General features: G+C 38.7%; 1 protein-coding gene across 1 annotated transcript in view; it reads left to right on the top strand.

Annotated features, from left to right (window-relative positions):
* Window positions 1-22,023, top strand: part of NCKAP5 (NCK associated protein 5) — an 807,957-nt gene that overhangs the window by 528,957 nt on the left and 256,977 nt on the right. The window contains exon 6 of the mRNA XM_023515856.1: window positions 12,928-13,077. Coding sequence (XP_023371624.1) covers window positions 12,928-13,077 — 150 coding nt within the window. The remainder of the gene's footprint in view (window positions 1-12,927; window positions 13,078-22,023) is intronic.

The following is a 22,023-nucleotide window of genomic DNA, read 5'->3' as shown; positions in this document are numbered from 1 at the left end:
ATTGATATGACCACACCTACCATGCATCTTATAAGGGTACATGTGAAATTTACTAAATATAGAATATAAATGTCTTAACACAATAACTAAGAAAATGCTGTGAAGGCTATGTTAACCAGTTTGATGAAAATATTTCAAATTGTATATAAAACCAAGATACTGCACCCCATGATTGCTTTAATGTATACTGCTACTATTTAATAAAATAAATAAATAAAACAAAAAATATATATTTTTAGCACTAAAAAAATTTGAACTTATTGGTCATGTGTATTAATGGAGTCAATGAGATAGAATTTTATTTCATTGTTTGTTTTAATTTTTAATTGATAAAATTATGTACATTTGAGGTGTAAAACATGATGTTTTGCTATATATATGATTTCTAAAATGGTTAAATTAAGCTAATTAACAGATACATTACCTCACATACTTTACTTTTTGTGGAGAGTGCACTCAAAATTTGCACTCTTAGCAGTTTTGAAGTGTACAGTCCATTATTACCGACTTTAAGCACCATGTCGTACAATAGATCTGCAGTTATTCCTCTTGTCTGAGATTTTGGGTCCTTAAACAACATCTCCCTAATCCCCGCTCTTCCCACAAAGTGCTTGATAACTGCCATTCTCTCTCTGATTCTATGAGTTCATCTTCTTTAGATTCCACATGTGCGATCATGTGGTATTTGTCTTTCTGTGCCTGGCTTATATCTCTTAACATAATGTCCTCCAGCTTCATTCATTTGTAACAAAATGGATAGAAAATTTTAAATTACTTAAATTTGCTTTGATTAAAATTTTGTCCTGGAATCTCAAACCATGACTACTATAGATGTGTATAAAAGATAGCAGTAATATAGCCAACCACTTACCATTACCTAGCCAATTACTGAATTGTAGTTTATTTTGGGATGGCCATGGTTCAGTCCATGAGCTCAGCTTTCTTCTGGAAAGCCTTTGGCTTTCCTACCCTGTGAAATATTTCAGAATACTAGGGTATGGTGGAGGGTAGGGATTGAATTGGAATTGCAAGTTTCCACTTTAAGTCACAAGTTATTTGTTTTTTTTACTGATCCCTAAGCATTGAAGTGTAACCATTAATCCCTGAAATTCTCCATCTACATGACATTCTTACTGTTCTTGCTTCTTTTCTGCCCAAGTGATACTCAGACAACCATCCATACCTAAAAGACATAATTTCTGTTGCTAATTTTAAATGTCCTAAAGTATGTCTAAGTATGTCCTTAGATGTCCTTAGCATGTCCTAAGTATGTCTAAATCTGTCCTGGAGCATACTTTCAATGAAAATGTCAACTGACTTATACACATCATTCTGTTTCACAGTAGAGCTTTCCTTTTTCCTTTATGTAAACTGCCTTTAGAATTGAACCTATTTTTTAAGGAAATAAATGTTGCTGATAGATGTTACAGGCAATAAAAACATCTTCTGAAAATTTATTAATGTAACTCCACAGATCTGTTCAATATGGGAGATAGTCGGCAATATTGAGGAGCATTTTGAGTGAAGACTAATGTGGAGTAGATGTGGATTGATATGCCAGTGGTCGTGGGTTCATATTAGAGACATAAAGAAAACACTTTGTTCTCTTATCCATCATACACATTTAATCTTGGGGATTTGACTGTGTGCTCAGCTCACTTTGTGAGTCAAATCCAGAGATGAAAAAGAAGAGTTTTATATGTTTTGCCTGACAGTAGTAATGTTAAACTGTGAACAAATTGGGATGTTCTTTTAAAATCCTGTGATTTATCTGACACTATTTTTCCCTCTTTAAAATTTAGTATGCTTGTGTTGAACAAAAGCTGCTAGCAATCCCTGGGAACGTTGTTATGGTATTTGCTGAAGTGCTATCTAAAGTGACAATATATTTTGCACACTCTCCCCACCACCAGAAAACAAATGAGTAAATAAATCACAGGAGCTAAAGCATCCAGGGCACACTGAAGTGGCTGTCAGCCAGACAGCTGGCCTCTCTGTATACTTCCATTTAGCTTGTATTATTGTGTGTGTTTATGTTTTAAACTAATTGAGTCATCATTAACTATGGAAATGGTAGTGGTTTGTTAAACCTGTTCCGCTGATAGTCAACCGAGACTAGATCTGAAATTTCTGATATAACACAAGCTCCGTAGAGGAATAGCCTGGGAGCCTTGGGATAGATGCTGCCAGTAACATGGTTCACAGTTGGATAAAGATCACAGACTCTCAGATAGAATTACCATTAAGGATAGATCTATACGTTCATGGCAAAGTCCAAAAGAGGTCACTGAGTCTGTGGAAAGAGCATGACATTTGAAATCAGAACTGTGTTTAAATTCTGGCCTTTCTACTTACTGTTAAGCAGGTCACTTAACAACTTTGTAGAGGGAGTGTAGAATATTTGCCCTTCATCCCTGTTGCTGGGAGTGTATAAAATATTATATATAAACTTACTTGGTTTAACTCTGAAATGTTATACAAATATTAGAAGTTATTTATTATGTCTTTTGTATTCTCAAAAGTACTTATTTCATGCTAATACCACCACCCCCAATCTCTGCATTATGTGTCAGTCCTAAATTATAGCCTTTTATATTTTTACTATGAATTAGTAGATGGATTTAACACATGGTTGGATATTCAAAATGAAAAAATTCTCTTCTAACTTCTACAGCCGCTAGCTTTCTTAAGTTGGATGTTTCTTCATATCCCCATAATTTAATTTAGCTATCTTTGAGTTTAAAAATTATAAGACTTGGGGTTCTTTTCTCCCTGAAGTACAAAGAGATAAGGAGAGTCCCCATCAGAAAAATAATGAATGAGCTAGAAATAGAATACAACTGCTATTACCATCAGCATGTGTGTGTTGTTTCTACATGTTGACTTTGTCTCCACCATCCCAGTTAAAAATAATAAGAAATCCTAGCACTCTGGGAGGCCGAGGCAGGTAGATCACCTGAACTCAGGAGTTCCACACCAGCCTGAGCAAGAGTGAGACCCCATCACTACTAAAAATAAAAAAACTAGCCAGGTGTTGTGGCAAGCTACTGTAGTCCCAGCTACTTAGGAGGCTGAGGCAAGAGAATCACTCAAGTCCAAGACTTTAAGGTTGCTGTGAGCTATGACACCATTGCACTCTACCTAGGGCAACAGAGTGAAACTCTGTCTCAAAAGAAGAAGAAGAAAGAAAATAGATGAATGAATTTTTTAAAAATGTAAAGCCTTGCAACCATGAGATACTTAGGATTATTCCTCTAATAATCAAATTATGTTGGCATGATTTTTGGAGATTGTCAGGAGTATCTTTTACTAAATTCCTACTGCATAATATTGCTTACTAGGCCTTTTTCTTTTCTTTTTTTTTTTTTTTTAACAGGTGACTGTGATCTTAGGTTCCAAGAAAAGTACATAGGAAAAAAGGAGAATGATTGTTCAAGGAGAGTTGGGAGGAGGGACAGAAACAAAGAGAAATACATTTCTGGAAAAGAAGCACAAAAATTTTATTATATAAGGAGTCTTCTGACAGATCTAATCTCAGTGGCCTTGTGTATTAAAAATCCTTGAACTTCAACAGTGTTTTAAGTATTTATCCTCCAAAAGTGAGCTTTTACAAATGATCAAAATGATAGAAATTTAAAACTGGAAAAGACCTCTGAGTTTATGTTTGTATGTTCCTTAGGAAGGAAGGAAGGAATGTAGATTTCTATTTTCTCCTTATTCCAGGCCTTGGTAAAAATGGAACTAGATGTCCCACCCTGGAGAGGAATAACTTTTAGATCATAATGAAATAGCACTTGATGGGCTTCAAGGTTGGCTGCCCTTCATCCTATCTGATGAAATGGTAAGGTTGTCCAAATGCTAGACACTGCCTTTCTCCTCTGTACCAATTTGAGACTTTTTTTCAGTTATACTCACAGTTTTAGGCTCAGACAGACCTCAGACTCCCTTAGTGATTAGGGTATAAGACACAAGGCCCACAATGTTCAAGTTGAGTGTTTGCACACACAACTGGGCAATTGCACATACCCAGTGGGACTGAACATAGGGATTAGGGTAAAAATACCCAAACATCTCTTATTACTTTTATGAAGGAAAGCATGAGTCTATTGTGATAACCTGTTGCCTCTTTCCTACCTCATTTGGGACAGTGATGGTTAAATTTTTCCCCTGTTTTTAATTTTAAAAGAGTCCTGTTTTTAAATTAGGAAAGCTTTACAAGTAAGGGTATTGTAGATTATGTTTTCCTTTCTTATTGCAGACATAGGACCCATCTCTTATAACTTTAGTGTCCTTTGTTCTAGAAGCCGCTGAACGTAGTTGCAGGCCATTATTTTCATCTGCTTCCATGAAAAGGAACAATCATAACATCGTGCTGCCTGGAGTCTCAGACCTCAAATAAAAATTTCCCAGGGGTCTCTCATCACAGAGTAGTTTCTGTTGCATGGGGCGTGTATTACTGAAGTAGATGTAGCAAGCAGCGTCTGTTTGTTTGGCTTATGTTATACCTACTATCCCAGTGTACTATTAATAGCCAACCCCACTTTCACTTTCCAATAGGTGTTGGTTTAGCTGGTTAATTACCTGCTCATTTTACTTATTAATAAATCAAATGTATAACCTCAAAAGCTTACCTAAAGGAAAAGTTGATTTATGTTCTATGTTGAAGCCTCTTTGTCCAGAGGCTCTTAAATTTGGGCATGAATTAGAATTGCCTGGGGTGTTATCTAAAATTAGATATTCCTGACCCTACTCCCAGTAATTGTGACTCACTAGGGCCAGAATATACCAAGGAATCTGCAGATCAAATAAGCAGCACTCCTCCCCTCCCCCACCCTGTCAACTCATGCCTGTGGCTCTTGGCCCACTCTCTGACAACCACTGAAATAAGGAAATCTTAGTTATTTGTTGTTGTTAGAGGAACTGCATACTAATGAATCAGGATTACAGGTTGGCTCACAAATGATGAGATCTCATTTTGAGAAATTGTCGTTTTATTCATAGTTCAGCCAACTCCTGCTTAGACCATTGTAGCAGCATCTTGTTTTCCCCACATCTGTGTTGTCTCCAATCCATTCTCCACACTTTGGTGGGCGTATATTACAGAAAACAGAACCGGCCATGTCACCCTCACCACTGCTTCTGCCACAGCCACCACCACACATACTTGAAAATAGTGACTTCCCCACCAGTAGCTTCCCATTTCCCTTAGGCTAAGGACAGAGCTCCTTGAGAGGGGCATGGCCCCATCCCCCCACAGCCTGGTCTCCCTGCACCACTGCACTGGCTTGCTTTCACTTCTCCCATCCTCCCACCTCATGGTCATTTCCAAGGTCACTCCCTTTGTGCTTCCAGACCCCAGCTCAATCCAGAAAACCTTCCCTGAGTTCTCCTTCACATCCCTCTCTCCCAGGTTCTCAGGCACCTCTGAACTCTTCTTTATTGCACATATCATGGTGCTGTTTTGTATTTGCTGGTGACTTCCTATTAAAACATACTGTATTTCCGTCCACAAGATTGTGAGCTCTGGGAGTATAGGGCCCATGTGTGTGTTTCATGCGCCTTTGTATTCCTGGCTTCTTTCTCAGGTGCTGAGCACATAGGAGCTGCTCAGCAGATATTTGTTGAAAGAATGGATTAATTAATTAATTATAGAGTTAAAGTGACTGCATGAAATATTCATTGAATCCTACTGTGTGGTGGGCTGGAGGAAGCTGACGATCTGAAGATGAAAGACACATTTACATATTTGGGGGACTGGCAAGGATGATCATGTTCCTTGATAATTTTTTTAAAGCCTACCCCCTTACAGACTGAGCAGGAGCCAGCCATCCATGAAGCTGCCATGCTCTGTGGACCCACTAGGCATCCATCTGAGTTCAACTGATGCAACCCAGAGCTTTGCATTGATCGATATTATTTTACATAGGCCTGATGATGCTGCCTACTTGAGAACAAAAGATGAACCCTCTCTCAAAGGAGAATCATTACCCTGGTTACCACTTAGAGAAACTTACAGCTGTGAGGGTTGCTTTATGTACCAACAAAGTGAAATTTGATTTAAACCCTTCAGTGGAAACTGAGCTCCTAAATCTTTAGCTTCCTGCGGTCTAGCTGGTATTTGTTGAGGCAAACAAGCTTATGATCTCAATCATATATGAAATATGTGGGGAGTGAAAGTTGTTTGTGTGGTAGCCTAACTTTTATAGATTAAACACCTTAAAAATGAAAACAGGTCACCTCTGGAATCAACTTACTCTCCTCACACGTTGGCATCCTCATGAGTGGACCAGACTTATTTTTCTTCTTTCTCTCTTGGAGGTTCATAAGGAGAATATGGTTGAGTTGGGACTGTGCGTTTCCGAATTTTGTCTTGCTCTTTTTGCTGTGTACATCGCAGGCACTTAATTGGCAAAAGGAACTAAAGTTTCTGATATTGTTGCTGATCGAAATAGGTTACATATACTTGAAAATGTCATACTTTGAGGAGTGTATGATAAATTCAACAGCTCTTCTATATGAAATTGACAGTTGTGACCTGCCAGTGGGTTATGGCCATATTTTGTCTCAGCTGACCCAAATCTTTCTCTCCACTTATTTTTTTCCCTTTTGCTCATTTATTTACTTTAAAGATGTCCTTGCCATTATTCCTCTTTCTTATTGTTACGTTATGCTCTAATACTCGCTGGTTAAAAGGTTAAGGAGACAAGTGGAAAAAAATGACAGGACAGATATTCTCACCTTATGGATTTATTTCAGGACAACTTAGAATGTACAGCACGAGGAAATAAATTTTTCGGTCAATGACTCGTCTGTGAGCAGCATACGGATATGGTTTTCTGTCCTGGGTGATGTTTGGTCAGAGCAGGTCTTGAGCCTCTTCCCTGTCATCAGCGTATGGGCAGTTTCCTTCCCATACCCCATTAAGAGTGACACTGTGACTTCCAGCCACCAGACTCTGTGTCAGAGGACACTGTATGTGAAAACTATGCAAAGCCTTACTGCCTGTGGCAGGCTGGAAGGGCCGGGAAATGAACACAAGAGCTGCCCTCAACCAGTGACCCTTAAAAGGTGGTGTGTACACATCCAGCTCTCACCTGGGTGGACTAATTCTGAGGCCTGTGTGTTGCACCCTCTCCCTGTGTCTCCTGGGAGAGAATTTAGCTTCATTTGCTCAGTAATGTACTCTGAAATCTCTCTCTCTTCCTTCCCCGAGTCACTTCCCTACTTCCCTACTGGTGTTTCCTGTTTCCCAAATAAACGACTTGCATTCATATCCTTATTATGTAAGAACCCAGGCTGGACAGTCATGATTTAGAACTGCTCACTGAGAAACGGAGTTTGGGATGTGGGATTTTGCAGGGAACTACATTTTAGAGGTCCTGGGTCTTCTGCCAGCGCCCTTCATCCTCTGCTTCGTGTCTTCCTACCTTTGCTGCCTTCTCAGGGGCTCTCTCTTCTCTTCAGTTCTTCCAGTAATTCCTTCTCTATCTTAAAAAAGGCTTTCACTCGCCTCAGCAATGCCCTTCAGCCACAATTCTTTATATCTCCTTCCCTGCCAAAGTTTCAAATGAGCTTCAGAGAAAATTGCCTCTATTTTCTCTCTTTTCAGTTTTTACTTAAACACTGACAATTTGGGTACCATTGTCACACTTTAGTCGAACAGTCCTCAAGTTCCCACTAACAACCTTCTTATTACAAAATGTAGAGATCCTTTTTCTGTTCGCTTGACATTTCTGTTATCATCGCGTGTCTGGCCAACATTTTCTTCCAGAAAATCGTGTCTTAAATAATTGAATTCTTAGAACTTTAACACCACTCATTTTATATCCCAGGGAAACTGAGGCCTAAAAAAGAGAAATGATTTGCTTGTCAAGGTCCCAAAATATAAAAGCTGGGCATTGATTCCAGGGCTTCTGACCTGCCATCTGTGGTAGATTCTGATCTGTGGTAAGAACCGTTTTTAGTAGGGCCTGATTCAAACCTTCAAAATATTCGTGAATTTTATTTCTCCTGGCTCTTTCCCTCCATAGCTCATTCTCCATTACAGTAGTCAGGACGATGATGCTTCTGAAGAATAAATCGGAACACTTCACCTCCTGCTCAGCCTTCAGTTCCTTTTTACTGGACCAAGAGTAAAACTCTGGCGAGACCCTCTGTGCTCCAGCTGTCTCTCTGATCTCATTTCCTGGTAGTCCTCCTCCTATAGTTACTGTGCTCTACCACACAGCCTGTCCCTCAGCTGTCCAGCAAGGCACACCCGGCCCCGCCACTGGGCATTGCTTTGCTAGGCCTTGCGTTGGGAATGCTTTCCCTCACACCACTGCACATTCCCCTCTGCTATGTCCACCCCTTCAGACAGCCTTACTTTGATGTCACCATCTAATATTGTTCCTAACCATACCTCTGTCCATCACATTATATTGTTTCATTGTCTTCATTGCATTTACTATGAGCTCCATTTATACATGTTACTTCCAGATTGGGTTTGGAGTTTGTCAGTTTCCCAGCATTGGAATATAATCTCATGCACTGTGGGACCCTGGTCTTCTTTGCCATATCTCTAGTACCTAGGCAGCAAGTGGCCAAGTCAGTGCTCAGTAAACGTTTGTTGGATGAACAAGCAACAAATGGCTCATTTCCAAGAATCTTTTCCTTCCTTTTTTCTCCAATCCTATTACTCAGCGAGCTACTCTTTTAAGTTTTTTCTCTATTACAGTCAAACTTTTTTCCTTATAAACCACTTTGGACAAAACTCATTCCTGACTAGAAACATTTTTCAATTTTCTTTTTGACTAAACTTTCACTCTGTTTTAGTTGTATCCCTACATACAAGTCACATTTCAGGAAGTCATAGCCCTCGTTGAGTGCCCCTTCTTTAAATTGTGTAAAATGACACTTGCGTTTTATGAAATCTGAATACACATAGATAATTAGTGTTATCTCCGGTTATATTTAGTTGTTTCACATCATAATATTTAGTCACTGTGGGTACCATTATTAGGCACTTTAAGTATATGTGTTTATGGTACTGGATTTGTATTATTTCTGGATTCTATATTTGTACATTGCCCACTCAAAAAAATTTATTTGTAACCCCAAAATCAACACTGTGGCACTTTGATGGTCATTCATGGACATGCACAGAGAAGTGGAAACTTTACCACCTGAGGCTCCTGTTCCCAGCTGAGAACAAGCAAAGCAACACTCTGCCTTTTTGTTTTAGGTGTCATGCAGTATACAAGTCTCCTTTTCGTGGTCTATTTAGTGCGATGTTTTTACATTTTACACTTTTTGGAGGTGATTTCACTGTTTAAAATGGCCCCAGGCATGGTATTGGACTGCTGCATAGTGTTTCTATGTGCAAAAAGTTTGTGATGCGCCTTATGGGAAAAATATATGTGTTAGATAAACTTCATTCAGGTATGGGATATCGTATTGGCTATTTGTTCAATTTTAATGAATCAACATTGTATATTAAATAAGAAACACACATAAAACAGATTACATATTGATTGGTTGATGGAAAATGTTGTGCTCATAGGACCCTAACCTGTATTTCCCCTAAGAGCAATAATTTCATGTTTGCTAATTCAGTCCTTGTTCATGAAATCTTTATAGAACATAGCTACTGTGAATTATAAGAACTTACTACATAGTATGTAATTATATGTGTATACATATTGTCCTTGGCCTCATTTAGGAATTTAGGAGATAAATAAACCAAGACTTATCAAAATCGAGCAGTTTGCCAAGATCAGCTACTAAATAAATGATAGATGTGTACTCTGGCTATCAGATTCCAAAGTGCTTTACCTTTCTATTTATCATACCAGTGGCTTTTCTTTGTTTCTTTCATTAGCCACAGAGTTCTAATTATTACTGGGTGCCTCAATATATCGACGTATATGAGATTTTCCAGTTAAGTTCATGAATTTGCCCCCATGTGCTTGCTTTGGCAGCACTGTACAAACAACTCAGTAAGGTTTCATAACCTTAGTGTATGGAATAGCTGTGTTCATGTCAATGTGTGGCTGTGTCTTACTGAGTTGTGTTCATTGTTCTTGTGTGTTTTAGTGTTCCATCACCAGAATTTCCAAGCTTAAATTAGAGCAATGAACAAATATTCATAAATTTCTTGTTAAACTTGGCAAGAGTGGAAGTGAAATCAGGGAATGTTAGTCCAGGTTTATGGAGATAATGCCATGAAGAAAACAGCATTGTACAAATGGGTTAAAAGTTTTTCAGAGGGGAGAGAAAGCATTATTGATGAAGAGAGGTCAAGGCAGCTAGTAACAAGCAGAACTGATGAAAACATTGCAAAAATTCATTGAATTGTGTGTCAGTATCATCGGCTAACTGGGAGAAGCCTACCAGACCAAGTAAACATCTATAAAGAAATTTAAGGAAAATCCTAACTGAAAATCTTGTTCTGGCCAACAACTCATGGCTCTTACATCATAACAATGGACCAGTTTACGTTTGCAAAGTGTAAATGTAAGGGGATTTGCAGCCATTAAACAAATAACTATATTGGAACATTCTCCTTACTAACCTGATCTGGCCTCTAGTGACTTTTATTTACTTGAAGATAAAGGAAATACTGAAAGAAAAACGTTTTGATGACATTGAGGACTTTAAGGGTAATGTGATGACAGTTTTAGCCATTCTAGTAAAGGAGTCCCAAAACTGCTTTGAAGGGTAGACTAGCACTGGCATCCATACTCCAATGGGAGTACTTTGAAAGTGACCATGGTGATATTCAGCAATGAGATGTGTAACACTTTTACTAGGATGAGTTTGCAAACTTAATTGTTAGACCTTTGTATATATAACATACACATACATACATACAGAGTTTTGCCCTGCATAGAATGCTGTATGGGTTTGTAGTCTTAACAGCAATAGGCTATACAATATAGCATAGGTTAAAATAGGCTATACCCTCTAGGTTTGGATAAGTATACTCTATGCCAGGGGTCCTCAAACTTTTTAAACAGGGGACGAATTCACTGTCCTTCAGACCACTGGAGGGCCAGACTATGGCCCTGGGACAAGTTGGCTGCTAAGCAGGACAGGCAGCAGTGGCAAAAACACCCGGCGGGCCGAATAAATGTCCTAGGTGGGCTGCATGTGGCCCACGGGGCCATAGTTTGAGGATGCCTGCTCTTTGCTGCTCATAGGACAACAAAATAGCCAAAGGACACATAGAATATGAATGTAGATGTGTGTATAAAACACAGATGGAACACACTTAGTGAGATATGAAAAATCATAATTCACACAGACAAGTAAAATGAAAATGATAGTAGTTTTTAAAACATCTTACTGTATAATCTCAGTTTAACGTTTATTTATAATGATCCCAAATCATAACAGAGATATAGAAGGACCTCTTTGTTTCAAAACTTAGTTGATAGCAATCTCTGTAAACTTCATATTTCTTATCATGGAGTAAAAGTGTGACAAGCAGCCAAACCTTAACTAAACCAAGTATCAAAAATCAAAGCTATAAAGAAAATGCTACTATGACCTGGATTTGTTTCCTGGCCTGCAAATGGGCACCTTAAATTTGCTGGGCATTTATCTAAGCTGAACTCACACCTGCTATGGAAGTGAACATACCTGCATACTGCACATAGGTAGACATGCTGTGGCCTGATTTCATAAAGAACTACTACTGAGCAGGTGTGCTTTTATATATACAGAGATGATGGGAGAAATTATATTCTGCAGTCTGTATGAGGCAGATCAACATGGATCAGTTTACTGACTTTGTGGTTACCAGTGTTTTATGCACATGTAGACTTAACATATATATATATGTACATACATAAAAGACATTTAATAATTTATTTTTGGAAAAATAATTTAAAGTGAGTATTTTTGAAACCTTCAAAGCACCTTGGTGAACAGTTTGAAAACCCCATTTTTTTTCCTTCTTATGCTGTTCTTTTCTAAGTAGATTGTATGAGTGACTTGAGGCTAAGAATTAGATCTTCTGTGCTTTTGTATTTGCAAATTGATCTTAGCTTAGGACTAACTATAATGAAATTTCTCACCATTGATAATCCATTTTTAGCCCATATGGTTGACAGTCACCTATATTAAAGCAAAGTTTCCCCCGTGTTGCGTTTAGACTTAAAGGGATGGAATGATGTCACCTGGTTGTGCAGAACAAGAGTCTTGATAAATGTACAAAATGGATAGGATTTTCTTCATCTGATATTTTCTTGGTGTTTCTTTTTCCATGGAAAACAAAAATGAAGCATGAGGCCAAAAAGCTGTCAGAGACAAGGTTGAGTGAGGAGCTTCCAACAGGGAGGCAAGATAGAATACTGTTTAACGTGTGCTTCAGAGCTATGCTACAAGGCCTGAGGGGATTCAGAGGGGTCTATAAGAGCTGTCATCATTGACCTGGGAGAGCTAATTGGTTTTAGATTAGAATTCTGGAATCACTGTTATTTTCAGTATTTTGTGATACTTCATATTCCCTTAATTAAATGAGCACATGCCTAGTGGCTTTAATGATCCTATTTTGAGGACCTATGCCTTTTATAAATAAAAGTATCAAAATTATTATATTTTTCCTCAGTTTAAAGCACAACTGAATTCATTCCATTGTGCAGATAAAAGTGGATTAACCACTTGACTCCACCTATGTCTTTGCTGGTTTGGTCACGTCTCCAGCTGGACCAGAGACATCTGCATTCAAAGAAGGTGATCCAATGGCTTTGTCCTGCTAGGATTCAGTGAAAATACCTATTGGATTTACTAATATAAGCACCACTCAGAATTTGTTTAGCAAAATCTCTATCTCTACCTCAGAAGAATACACAAGTAGTTAGAGGCATCCAAGCATTTCAGCCTTACGCTCCTGTTTATTTTTCACTCGAGATTATACAAAACAGTAATTCTTTTTTCCTCCAGGGAAAACTGTCAGAAGAAGAGAGAAAACATAAGGAAGCTGTGGAAGATCTTCACATGGTGGTAGATGAGGATTCAAGAAGTGAAAGCAGCAGTGCAGATGAAGGCAAAGAAAAGACCAAATTGCTGTTAGAGAGACTCAAAGCCCTAGAGGTAAGAAACGCAATAAGAAGTATGTCGTTACAGAAAAATAAGTTATACTCCTTTTATTGGCCCTGCTTTTGAATGAGTATAAATATTCTTCCTTCTTTTCTCCCAGACTAATATGATCTAGTGTCATCTGCTGAGATCCATCTGTTGTGATGAGTAACCGGGTAAAATTTGTAGCACTGTGAGGGTCTTGACCTAGTGGCTATGATTATATTGCCTTAAGAAGAGTACATGGGACAATAATTGACTGCAAATTAAAAGTCAGCCCTCAAATTGGATCAGTTCCTAAAATGGCAGGTTCTTTGAAGGAAGGAGCTATGCGATATTTCACCTTGTTTTACTAATGCTAATAAAATGAATGAGTAAGCAAAATATGAATATTTAATAGAATATAAAGATGGTTGTGATATATACATACACACATATATATAAATATATATATAAATTTTAAGTGGTAGAATTATTTCTTTAAAAATAACCTTGTATAGGAGTTGAACATGTAAAGCATGTGAAAGTGGAGCTGAGACTACGCTAAGAGGTCCTTTAATGAGATTTTTAGAACACTACGGTCCTCCAAATCATAGTTTGAAAACCACTGGTCTGTTACTTAATGGTATTTGACATCATTTCAAGTGTCAGGAGCAGTCATCAAAGATCATGTCAGTTATTAGTGTTTTTTTAAATTAAATCATAGCTGTGCACATTAATGCAGTCATGGGGTACAATGTGGTGGTTTTATATACAATTTGAAATATTTTCATCAAACTGGTTAACATAGACTTCGTGGCATTTTCTTAGTTATTATGTTAAGACATTTATACTCTACACTTAGTAAATTTCACATGTACCCTTGTAAGATGCACCATAGGTGTGTTCCCACCGATTACCCTCCCTCCACTAGTTATTAGTTTTTAATTGAAGTTTCATGTGCTGAAAGACTCAGCAAAGAAGGGGTCACATACCATCTAAAAATGTAGTTCTGCCATAGAGTCTATAGCATCCTGGAAACGTTAATCGTGTGAGGAAGTGAGCCGTGGGAGTCCTCCCTCTGATCTGCCACCCTGTCTACAGTGAGCATGTCCTTTGTCTACAGTTTCCTTGGTGATAGTAAAACAAAATAATTACCGTTACAGACTTTGGAGCCACCTTTTCACAGTTGGGTTTGAATCCCTGTTCCACTGCTTTCTAGTTTCAGAATCTTCAAAGTTGCTTGTTTCCTCAGCTAAAAAAATTAGGGTAATAATAGTAGCTAACCTTATAGGAAAGAAATGAGGAATAAATAATTGTTTTTACAGTGGTACATCTTCTATCCATCTACATCAAAGCTTCTGCTTTTTCTTAAATCGTTTTTTCCTATTTATCTGGATATAATGATTGATTCAAGAACCATGAATGAAAACATTCAGCTACTCTACCTGAGTATGACTGGCAGTAAGAAGTAACCAAGTGACAGCAAACACAAGGCAAAAGGGGGATCAGCTAGCAGAACCCTCGAGGCAGCTCCGCTAGCCACAGGGCCAGGAGCCCCCCATCTCCCAAAGAGTTCTCATACTTTTGTATGCTCTTTAGAGCATGTATACAAGTAAGGTGACAGTATCCTTAAGTGACCTACTCTTATTAACTTAGTAATAATCACACCCCTCAGCACCATGACAGTTTACAAATACCATGGCAACCCCTGGAAATTGCCTTATAAGGGTAGAAAAGGGGAGGATCTGCCATTCCTAGGGCTTTTCAAAGAGGGTTTTCATGTCCTGTGCTTGACCTTTTAGTGTCAGAGGGCCAAAACCCTCCGATCCTCAGATCGTTGTAAGGGACATAAAATTCAGTTTTTCATGCGTGTGTTTCCCCTTTCATAAGTATTCATGACTTCTCCTATAGCTTGTTAAATGTATATATTCGGTCCCCCTGCTCAATGGAAATTCCTGTCTCCCCCCACCCCAGAAGTACATGTTCTGAGCTTCTGCTGGAGGCTGTGCTTGTAACCTGGCAGAATGGCTACCCTACAGGCTGCAGCCCTTCATGAGAAATAAAGCTCTCCTTTCCAGATGTGTGACCCTCACCATTCTGCAGTTCATGTGTCCCAGCATGTCACCCCCGCCCCCTATCTGAGGAAAGCTCAGTGCCCCCCCCCAGGATTATTCCTTTGTGGCTATTTCTGGGAATGAGTTCCTGCTCATATTCAACTTTGAATCCCTCTCAGCACCAACCTCCTCTGAAACAGAATCCCCCCCTTACTTGATTTTCTCAAAATCCAACTCTACGAATGGTATGACGAGGCCTGGAAGAATTCTGAAGGCTAAGGGCCTTCCACTTGGTCTTTTGATTGCTGTGTCCTCACTCATTTGGATGTAGGGCATTTCTTATAGCCTTTCTCCTTAATCCCCTGTCCCCTGCCATTGACCTCGGGCCAGCCCTTTCTATTTACTGCCCAGAGCACAGCCAAGTTCTGCCTTCATTTATTCTGCAGAGGTCTGTAGCTCTCTGTGTGGACACCACTTCATAGGCTCATTCCATACCACGCCCAAGCTCATCCAAGAAATCTGCTATAGGAGGCCTTTCTTTAGCAAAAACAATTCCAGGGCCAAGAGTGAAAACAATATTTACACACACACACACACACACACACACAATTTTCTTCTTCTCATGCCAGTTGTTTCTCTACTGGGTACCTTGGTTTCGGCCACTTGTCAGCTGTTCATGGAAAAGAGAAGGGTATTAACTCTCCCCACCCACCACTATACTTCATCCCTTGAGCCTAAATTCTAATTTGTGTTTGGGTTCTACTATCTGGTAGAGAAATCATTGGCGTATTTTAAGTTTGTGTCATAAAGCCCACTGGGCAATCTGGAAGCCACCAGCTTATTTTCTGTTACTTTTTCTTGCCTAGGTGTGGTATTTTTTATGTTTCTTTTAAGTTTGGGTTTTGAAGCCTGCTGTTTCAGAGACTGCTTACTTGGCTTAGAAAAAAATTGCCTATTCACAACAGCACTGCATGTCATAGGTCCCTTCTATAAAAGAATCACTCCTCTCTCCCAACCCATCCCTTGCCAGGGATTCCAGGACTCTTCCCAGACCTGTCCTGCAGGATCAGCTGCCTTATCTCCAGTCTTCCCTGTTCTCTACTCCTGGGCATTTGCCTCAGGCCCCAGGCTTTCCCCTGGCACATTCCTTGAAATACTTGTTCGTCTGTCTCCAGGCTCCCCTCCCTTTAGCAGCCCTTTCTCTCCACTCATGGACCAACTTCACATCTGACTAAAAATCAAGCCAGAAATCCCTTTGCTCATGCCCCGCTCCCCTGACATCCCTGATTCTCAGACTCCAGCTAGGAAAAAACAGGCCCAACCACCTTTGGAGTTCTGAAACTCCAAATAATCACTGCTGCCTCAGCTATACCCTCAAGGTCAGAAGAACTTGGCCCAATGTAGAAATGATTTATTTTATGCAAAAAAAAAATGGCAATTAAATGAGTTAAGGTGAATATCTGCTTTTTCTACTAAATTATACCTTTCCATGAAAGTGTGACAATTAAAGTGCTAAGCGTAAGCATTTTGCTAATCAGTAATTCTGTTTAAAATTAGGTAGTTTAAAATAGTCAAACCTGGCTGTGCATCACAATTATATGTAAAACTTGTAGTTACCAGGTAGATATTGAATACCTTCTATGGCCCAAAGACTGTTCTCTGCACAGGGATTAGATCACCTTTCAGTGACTCCCTATCCTAGTGGGCAGAGACAGGAAGCATATGCTTAAGTAAAATAATAAGTAAACAAATAAACAAATAGAAAAGAAATTCCTCTGAACAAGAAAAATTAGGTGATGTGGGAGTAGAGAGAATGTGAGCTGAGGATAGGAGAGATACTTACCTAAGAAGGCCTCTGGTAGCAGGCCATTTGGGTGTAGTGTAAATAATAAAAGGAGACAGCTACATGAAGACCTGGTGAAGAACATTCCAAGTAACTGAAAGTGTGAAAGCCTAGTTAGAGACAGTAGAAAGCTTGGCAAGTTAAAGGGACACAAGTAAGAACTGTGTCCTAGGACATAAATAGGAGATTAGTACAGAAAGTTAGATAGGGGCCAGACCCTGGAAAGCCTTACAGGCCACTGCTGACTAATGACGTTGAAAGTATAGTAGAACTTCCATAGTTGACCACTTCCCTATGTTTCCCTAATTTTCATAGATTGGACAAGCACCACCTGTACTTAATGGAAGTTCCTTATGTTGACCACCTCCACATGTTGAGCAGTTTGTTATAGTCCCTTGGGTGGTCAACTTATGGAGGTTCTACTATAATTATAAATTTAAAGGGAAACCATTAGTGGTTTTTAACCTGAAATGTAATGTGATATGACTTTTTAAAAGACAATTTCTTCTGCTTTGGGGGCTACTAGGATACAGCTGAGGAGACCAGGTAAGAGTTTGTTTTAGATTTCACATGAAACAAGAGCTGGATATCTTGTCCAAGGTCAGGTAGACAACAAATGAGAGAGTCAAAATTTGAGCCTCAATTGCATGGTTCTACTGTGCTTTACTGGTATAAAATGATCAAGTACGAATATGTTGTAGAAGCAAAACCAATCAGAATTACTGATAGATCAGATGTGGAACATAAGGGAAAGTGAGAAATCAAAGGTGACTTCTAGTTCTTTGACCTTAGCAACTGGGTATAAAGTTGTACCAAATTCCTGAAGGAGGCAAGTCTTGGGGGAGAGGTGACTTAGGGAAATTAATGTAATCATCAGTTTGTCTGTGTTAACTGGGGATGCTTATTAAACATTCAAGTGATGATGTTCAGTGGGCAGTTGGATATACAAGGTTCAGGTCAGGGAGAGAGAAATGGATTTGAAAGTCGTCAGCATATAGATGACACTCTACATAGTGGGACTAATTAAGGTCAGGTCAGAAGTGTAAATGCGGATCAGAAAGGGCAGAAGACAACTCTGAGCTCCCCCTCAGAGGTCTTGCAGAGGTAGAAGAGCCATTAAATGAGCCTGGCAAGGTAGTTGGTGAGGTAAGAGAAAAAGGGAAAATGAGGTGTCATGGAAGCCTAAAAAGAAAGAATTCCAAGGGCAGCCTAGTGAAATGTTGCTAAGCGAATAAGTACAATGAAGCAGGGAAGACATCACTAGCTCTGGCAAGGGATAGCTCAGCTATGATCTTGACGGCAACAGTTTCTGAGGGGAGTGTGCGAGGAGAAAAAGATGGGGGGACAACATGTATAGGTGGGTCTTTTAAGAAGTTTCCTCTGAAGTGGATCAGACATGCAGAGAGTCAAAACTGAAGAGAAACACAGTATAAGAGACATTTTTATTCCATGGTATACATATACCCCAGGTTACCAATCCATTCCTGGGTTGAAGGGCATTTAGGCTGTTTCCACGTTTTAGTGATTATAAATTGGGCTGCAATAAACAGCCTAGTACAAGTATCTTTATAGTAAAAGGTTTCTTTTCCTTCTGGGTAGATGCCCAGTAATGGGATTGAAGGATCAAATGGGAGGTCTAGGCTGAGTTCTTTGAGGTTTCTCCATACTTCCTTTCAAAAAGGTTGTATTAGTTTGCAGTCCCAACAGCAGTGTAAAAGTGTTTCCTTCTCTTCACATCTGCGCCAGCTTCTGCAGTTTGGAGATTTTGTGATATAGGCCATTCTTGCTGGAGTTAGATGATATCTCAGGGTGGTTTTAATTTGCATTTCTCTAATAATTAGAGATGATGAGCATTTTTTCATGTGTTTACTAGCCATTTGTCTGTCTTCTTTAGAGAAGGTTCTGTTCATCACTCTTCCCCATTGATGTATGGGATTGTTGGTTTTTATCTTGTGGATTAATTTAAGTTCTGTATAGATCCTAGTTATTAAGCTTTTGTCTGATTCAAAATATGCAAATATCCTTTCCCATTGGGTAGGTTGTCTATTTGCTTTGGCTGTTGTCTCCTTGGCTGTACAGAAGCTTTTCAATTTAATTAAATCCCATTTGTTTATTGTTGCTGTTGTTGCTATTGCCATGGCAGTCTTCCTCATAAAGTCTTTCCCCAGGCCGATATCTTCCAGCATTTTTCCTATTCTTTCTTTAAGGATTTTTATCGTTTCATGCCTTAAAGTTAAGTCTTTTACCCATCCTATCTTGAATCAATTTTTGTGAGTGGAGAAAGGTGTGGGTCCAGTTTCAGTCTTTGACATGTGGATATCCAATTCTCCCAGTACCATTTGTTGAATAGGGGGTCTTTCCCCCAGTGGACATTCTTGTTAGGTTTATTGAAGATTAGGTGGCTGTAAGTTGCTGGTTTTATTTCCTGGTTTTCTGTTCAATTCTAAATGTCTATGTCTCTATTTTTGTGCTAGTACCATGCTGTCTTGACCACTATGGCCTTGTAGTACAGCCTAAAATCTGGTATGGTGATACCCTCGGCTTTTTTTTTTCCAGTTTTCGGGTGGGGCTGGGTTTGAACCCACCACCTCCGGCATATGGAGCCAGTGCCCTACTCCTTTGAGCCATAGACGCTGCCCGCCCCCCCCCCCACTTTGTTTTTATTACTAAGAACTGCCTTAGCTATATGGGTTTTTTTTCTGGTTCCATACAAAATGCAGTCTCTCCTCTCCCAGAAGTTTTTTTATTTTTTTTTGTCTGGGGCTGGGTTTGAACCCACCACCTCCGGCATATGGAGCCAGTGCCCTACTCCTTTGAGCCATAGATGCTGCCCGCCCCCACCCCCACTTTGTTTTTATTACTAAGAACTGCCTTAGCTATATGGGTTTTTTTTCTGGTTCCATACAAAATGCAGAATCATTTTTTCCAAAAGTCTTGGAAATAGGAGGTTGGTATTTTAATAGATATGGCGTTGAATCAGTAAATTGCTCTGGGAAGTATAGACATTTTAACAATCTTGATTATTCCCAGCCGTGAGCATGTTATGTTCTTCCATTTGTTAAAGTCCTCTGATATTTCTTTTCTTAAGATTTCATAACTTTCTTTCTTTTTTTTTTTTTTAAAGATAAAGTCAACAAGTTTATTTATTTTATTTTATTTATTTATTTTTCAGTTTTTGGCCAGGGCTGGGTTTGAACCCGCCACCTCTGGTATATGGGGCTGGCGCTCTACTCACTGAGCCACAGGCACCGCCCCAAGATTTCATAACTTTCTTTATAGAGGTCCTTCACCTCTTTTGTAAGGTGTATTCCAGGCCTACCATGGAATATTATTCAGCCATTAAAAAAAATGGAGACTTTGCAGCATTTGTACTAACCTGGATGGAGGTGGAACACAATATCCTTAGTGAAGCATCACAGGAATGGGGAAGTATGAATCCTATGTATTCAACTTTGATATGAGAACAATTAATGACAATTAATGGCATGGTGCGGCATGGGGAAAAAGGAGAGCAAACAGAAGCAGGGAGGGGGTGAGGGTAAGGAAAAGGAACAAAAAAAAAAAAAGAAAATAGTGACTAATTCTCACATGAATTGGATTTGATTTTGATTAAAGCACATTACTTAAACATTAATTTTTACTTTAGCTTGTTAATACGTTGTTTAGGATATAGGACACTGCATCCTCATTTAAAAGTGAATTATGTTTGTAATTTCCCTTTTATAATAATATATTTTTTCTAATTTTAATATCAGGTATATCTAGATTAAGCAGAATGATTTTGAAGTAGTTTTTCTTTTCCTGTTGTCTATAAGATTTGGCATTATCTGTTTTTCGAAATTATCTTTTATTTTTATTTATAAATATTAGTTGTCTTTTTTTTTGAGACTTGGGAAAAAAATAAGAAGAAGTTAATTGATGACTCCATACTGAACCTCTGAGTCAAAGCATTCTATAATAGACATAGTCTTATTTGACAATATGAATATTACTTTCTTTGCATTACTATTATTATTATTGCTTAATACTTCATTGCAGCAATCGTCTGATTTCTTTTCTGAATGTATTTATCTTTGTCATTCTCTACGAGGTTTTTGTTCTTTATCTTAAACGTTGTTATCGTTGTTAAATGTGAAGCCTTTTTAATTTTGTGAAGGCAAAAAGTGGAAACCTAATAAATACATATATATGTAAAAATAAAAAATTAAAATTAAAAAAGAGACATTTTTAAAAAGACCATTGATGTTAAAGTATGTTAGTGTGCTGACTGGCATGATACAGTGGAAAGGGTACAATCAGAGACAGAGGACAGTGAAATGTCAATGTAGGGATGAGATCTGCAAACAGGCAAGAACCAGAGCAGAACTAGAGCTTTAAAAAATTCAGATATGTAGAAGACAACCTGGGAAATCTTAGGTTTTTAAATCTACAATGAAAACTACACATCTGTATTGTTCTAAAACTCAGATGCACCACCAGGATGGAGAACCACAGGAACAGCTTTTAGAGCAGTATGTAAAGATTGATACAACTTAGGTCCAGTTCAGTACCAAACCCAAAAAGCTTCCAGTGGCCTTTCTTTTTCACCTTATAAATGATACTTTATGATTGTATACATTTGTGGAGTACAAAGTGATATACAGTATAGAATAATTAAATCAAGCTAGTTGACATACTTAATAATTTTGTGGTGAAAACATTTGAAGTTTCCTCTTACCAACTTTGACATAGACAATAATACTGTACTATGAACTGTATTCACTGTGCTGTACAAAAGAACCCTACAGAACAACATTTTTTCTTGTCTTAGATTTTGTAACACTGACCATCATCACCCCTGTGTAACCTCTAGCCTGTGTAATCACCATCCTACTTTCTGCTTTCATTAGTCGTATCCTATTTTAGTAATTTTTTGGCCCTCTCCCTCACATGAGAAAAACTTTCCTTGAGACTTCAAACCTAGATTTAGAAGCCCAGCCCATTTTCCCAAATGTGCCAATGGCAGGAGCTATTGAGCCCGAGAAAAGTGTGTAATCAAAAGTACTCTCAAGTGGTTTCTCATCTGCCTCTGCTTGCCCCCTT

The sequence above is a fragment of the Otolemur garnettii genome, unplaced genomic scaffold, assembly GCF_000181295.1.
Source record: "Otolemur garnettii isolate 467f Iridium unplaced genomic scaffold, OtoGar3 scaffold00080, whole genome shotgun sequence".
Classification (NCBI taxonomy): domain Eukaryota; kingdom Metazoa; phylum Chordata; class Mammalia; order Primates; family Galagidae; genus Otolemur; species Otolemur garnettii.
This window is presented reverse-complemented; position numbering and strand designations above follow the sequence as displayed.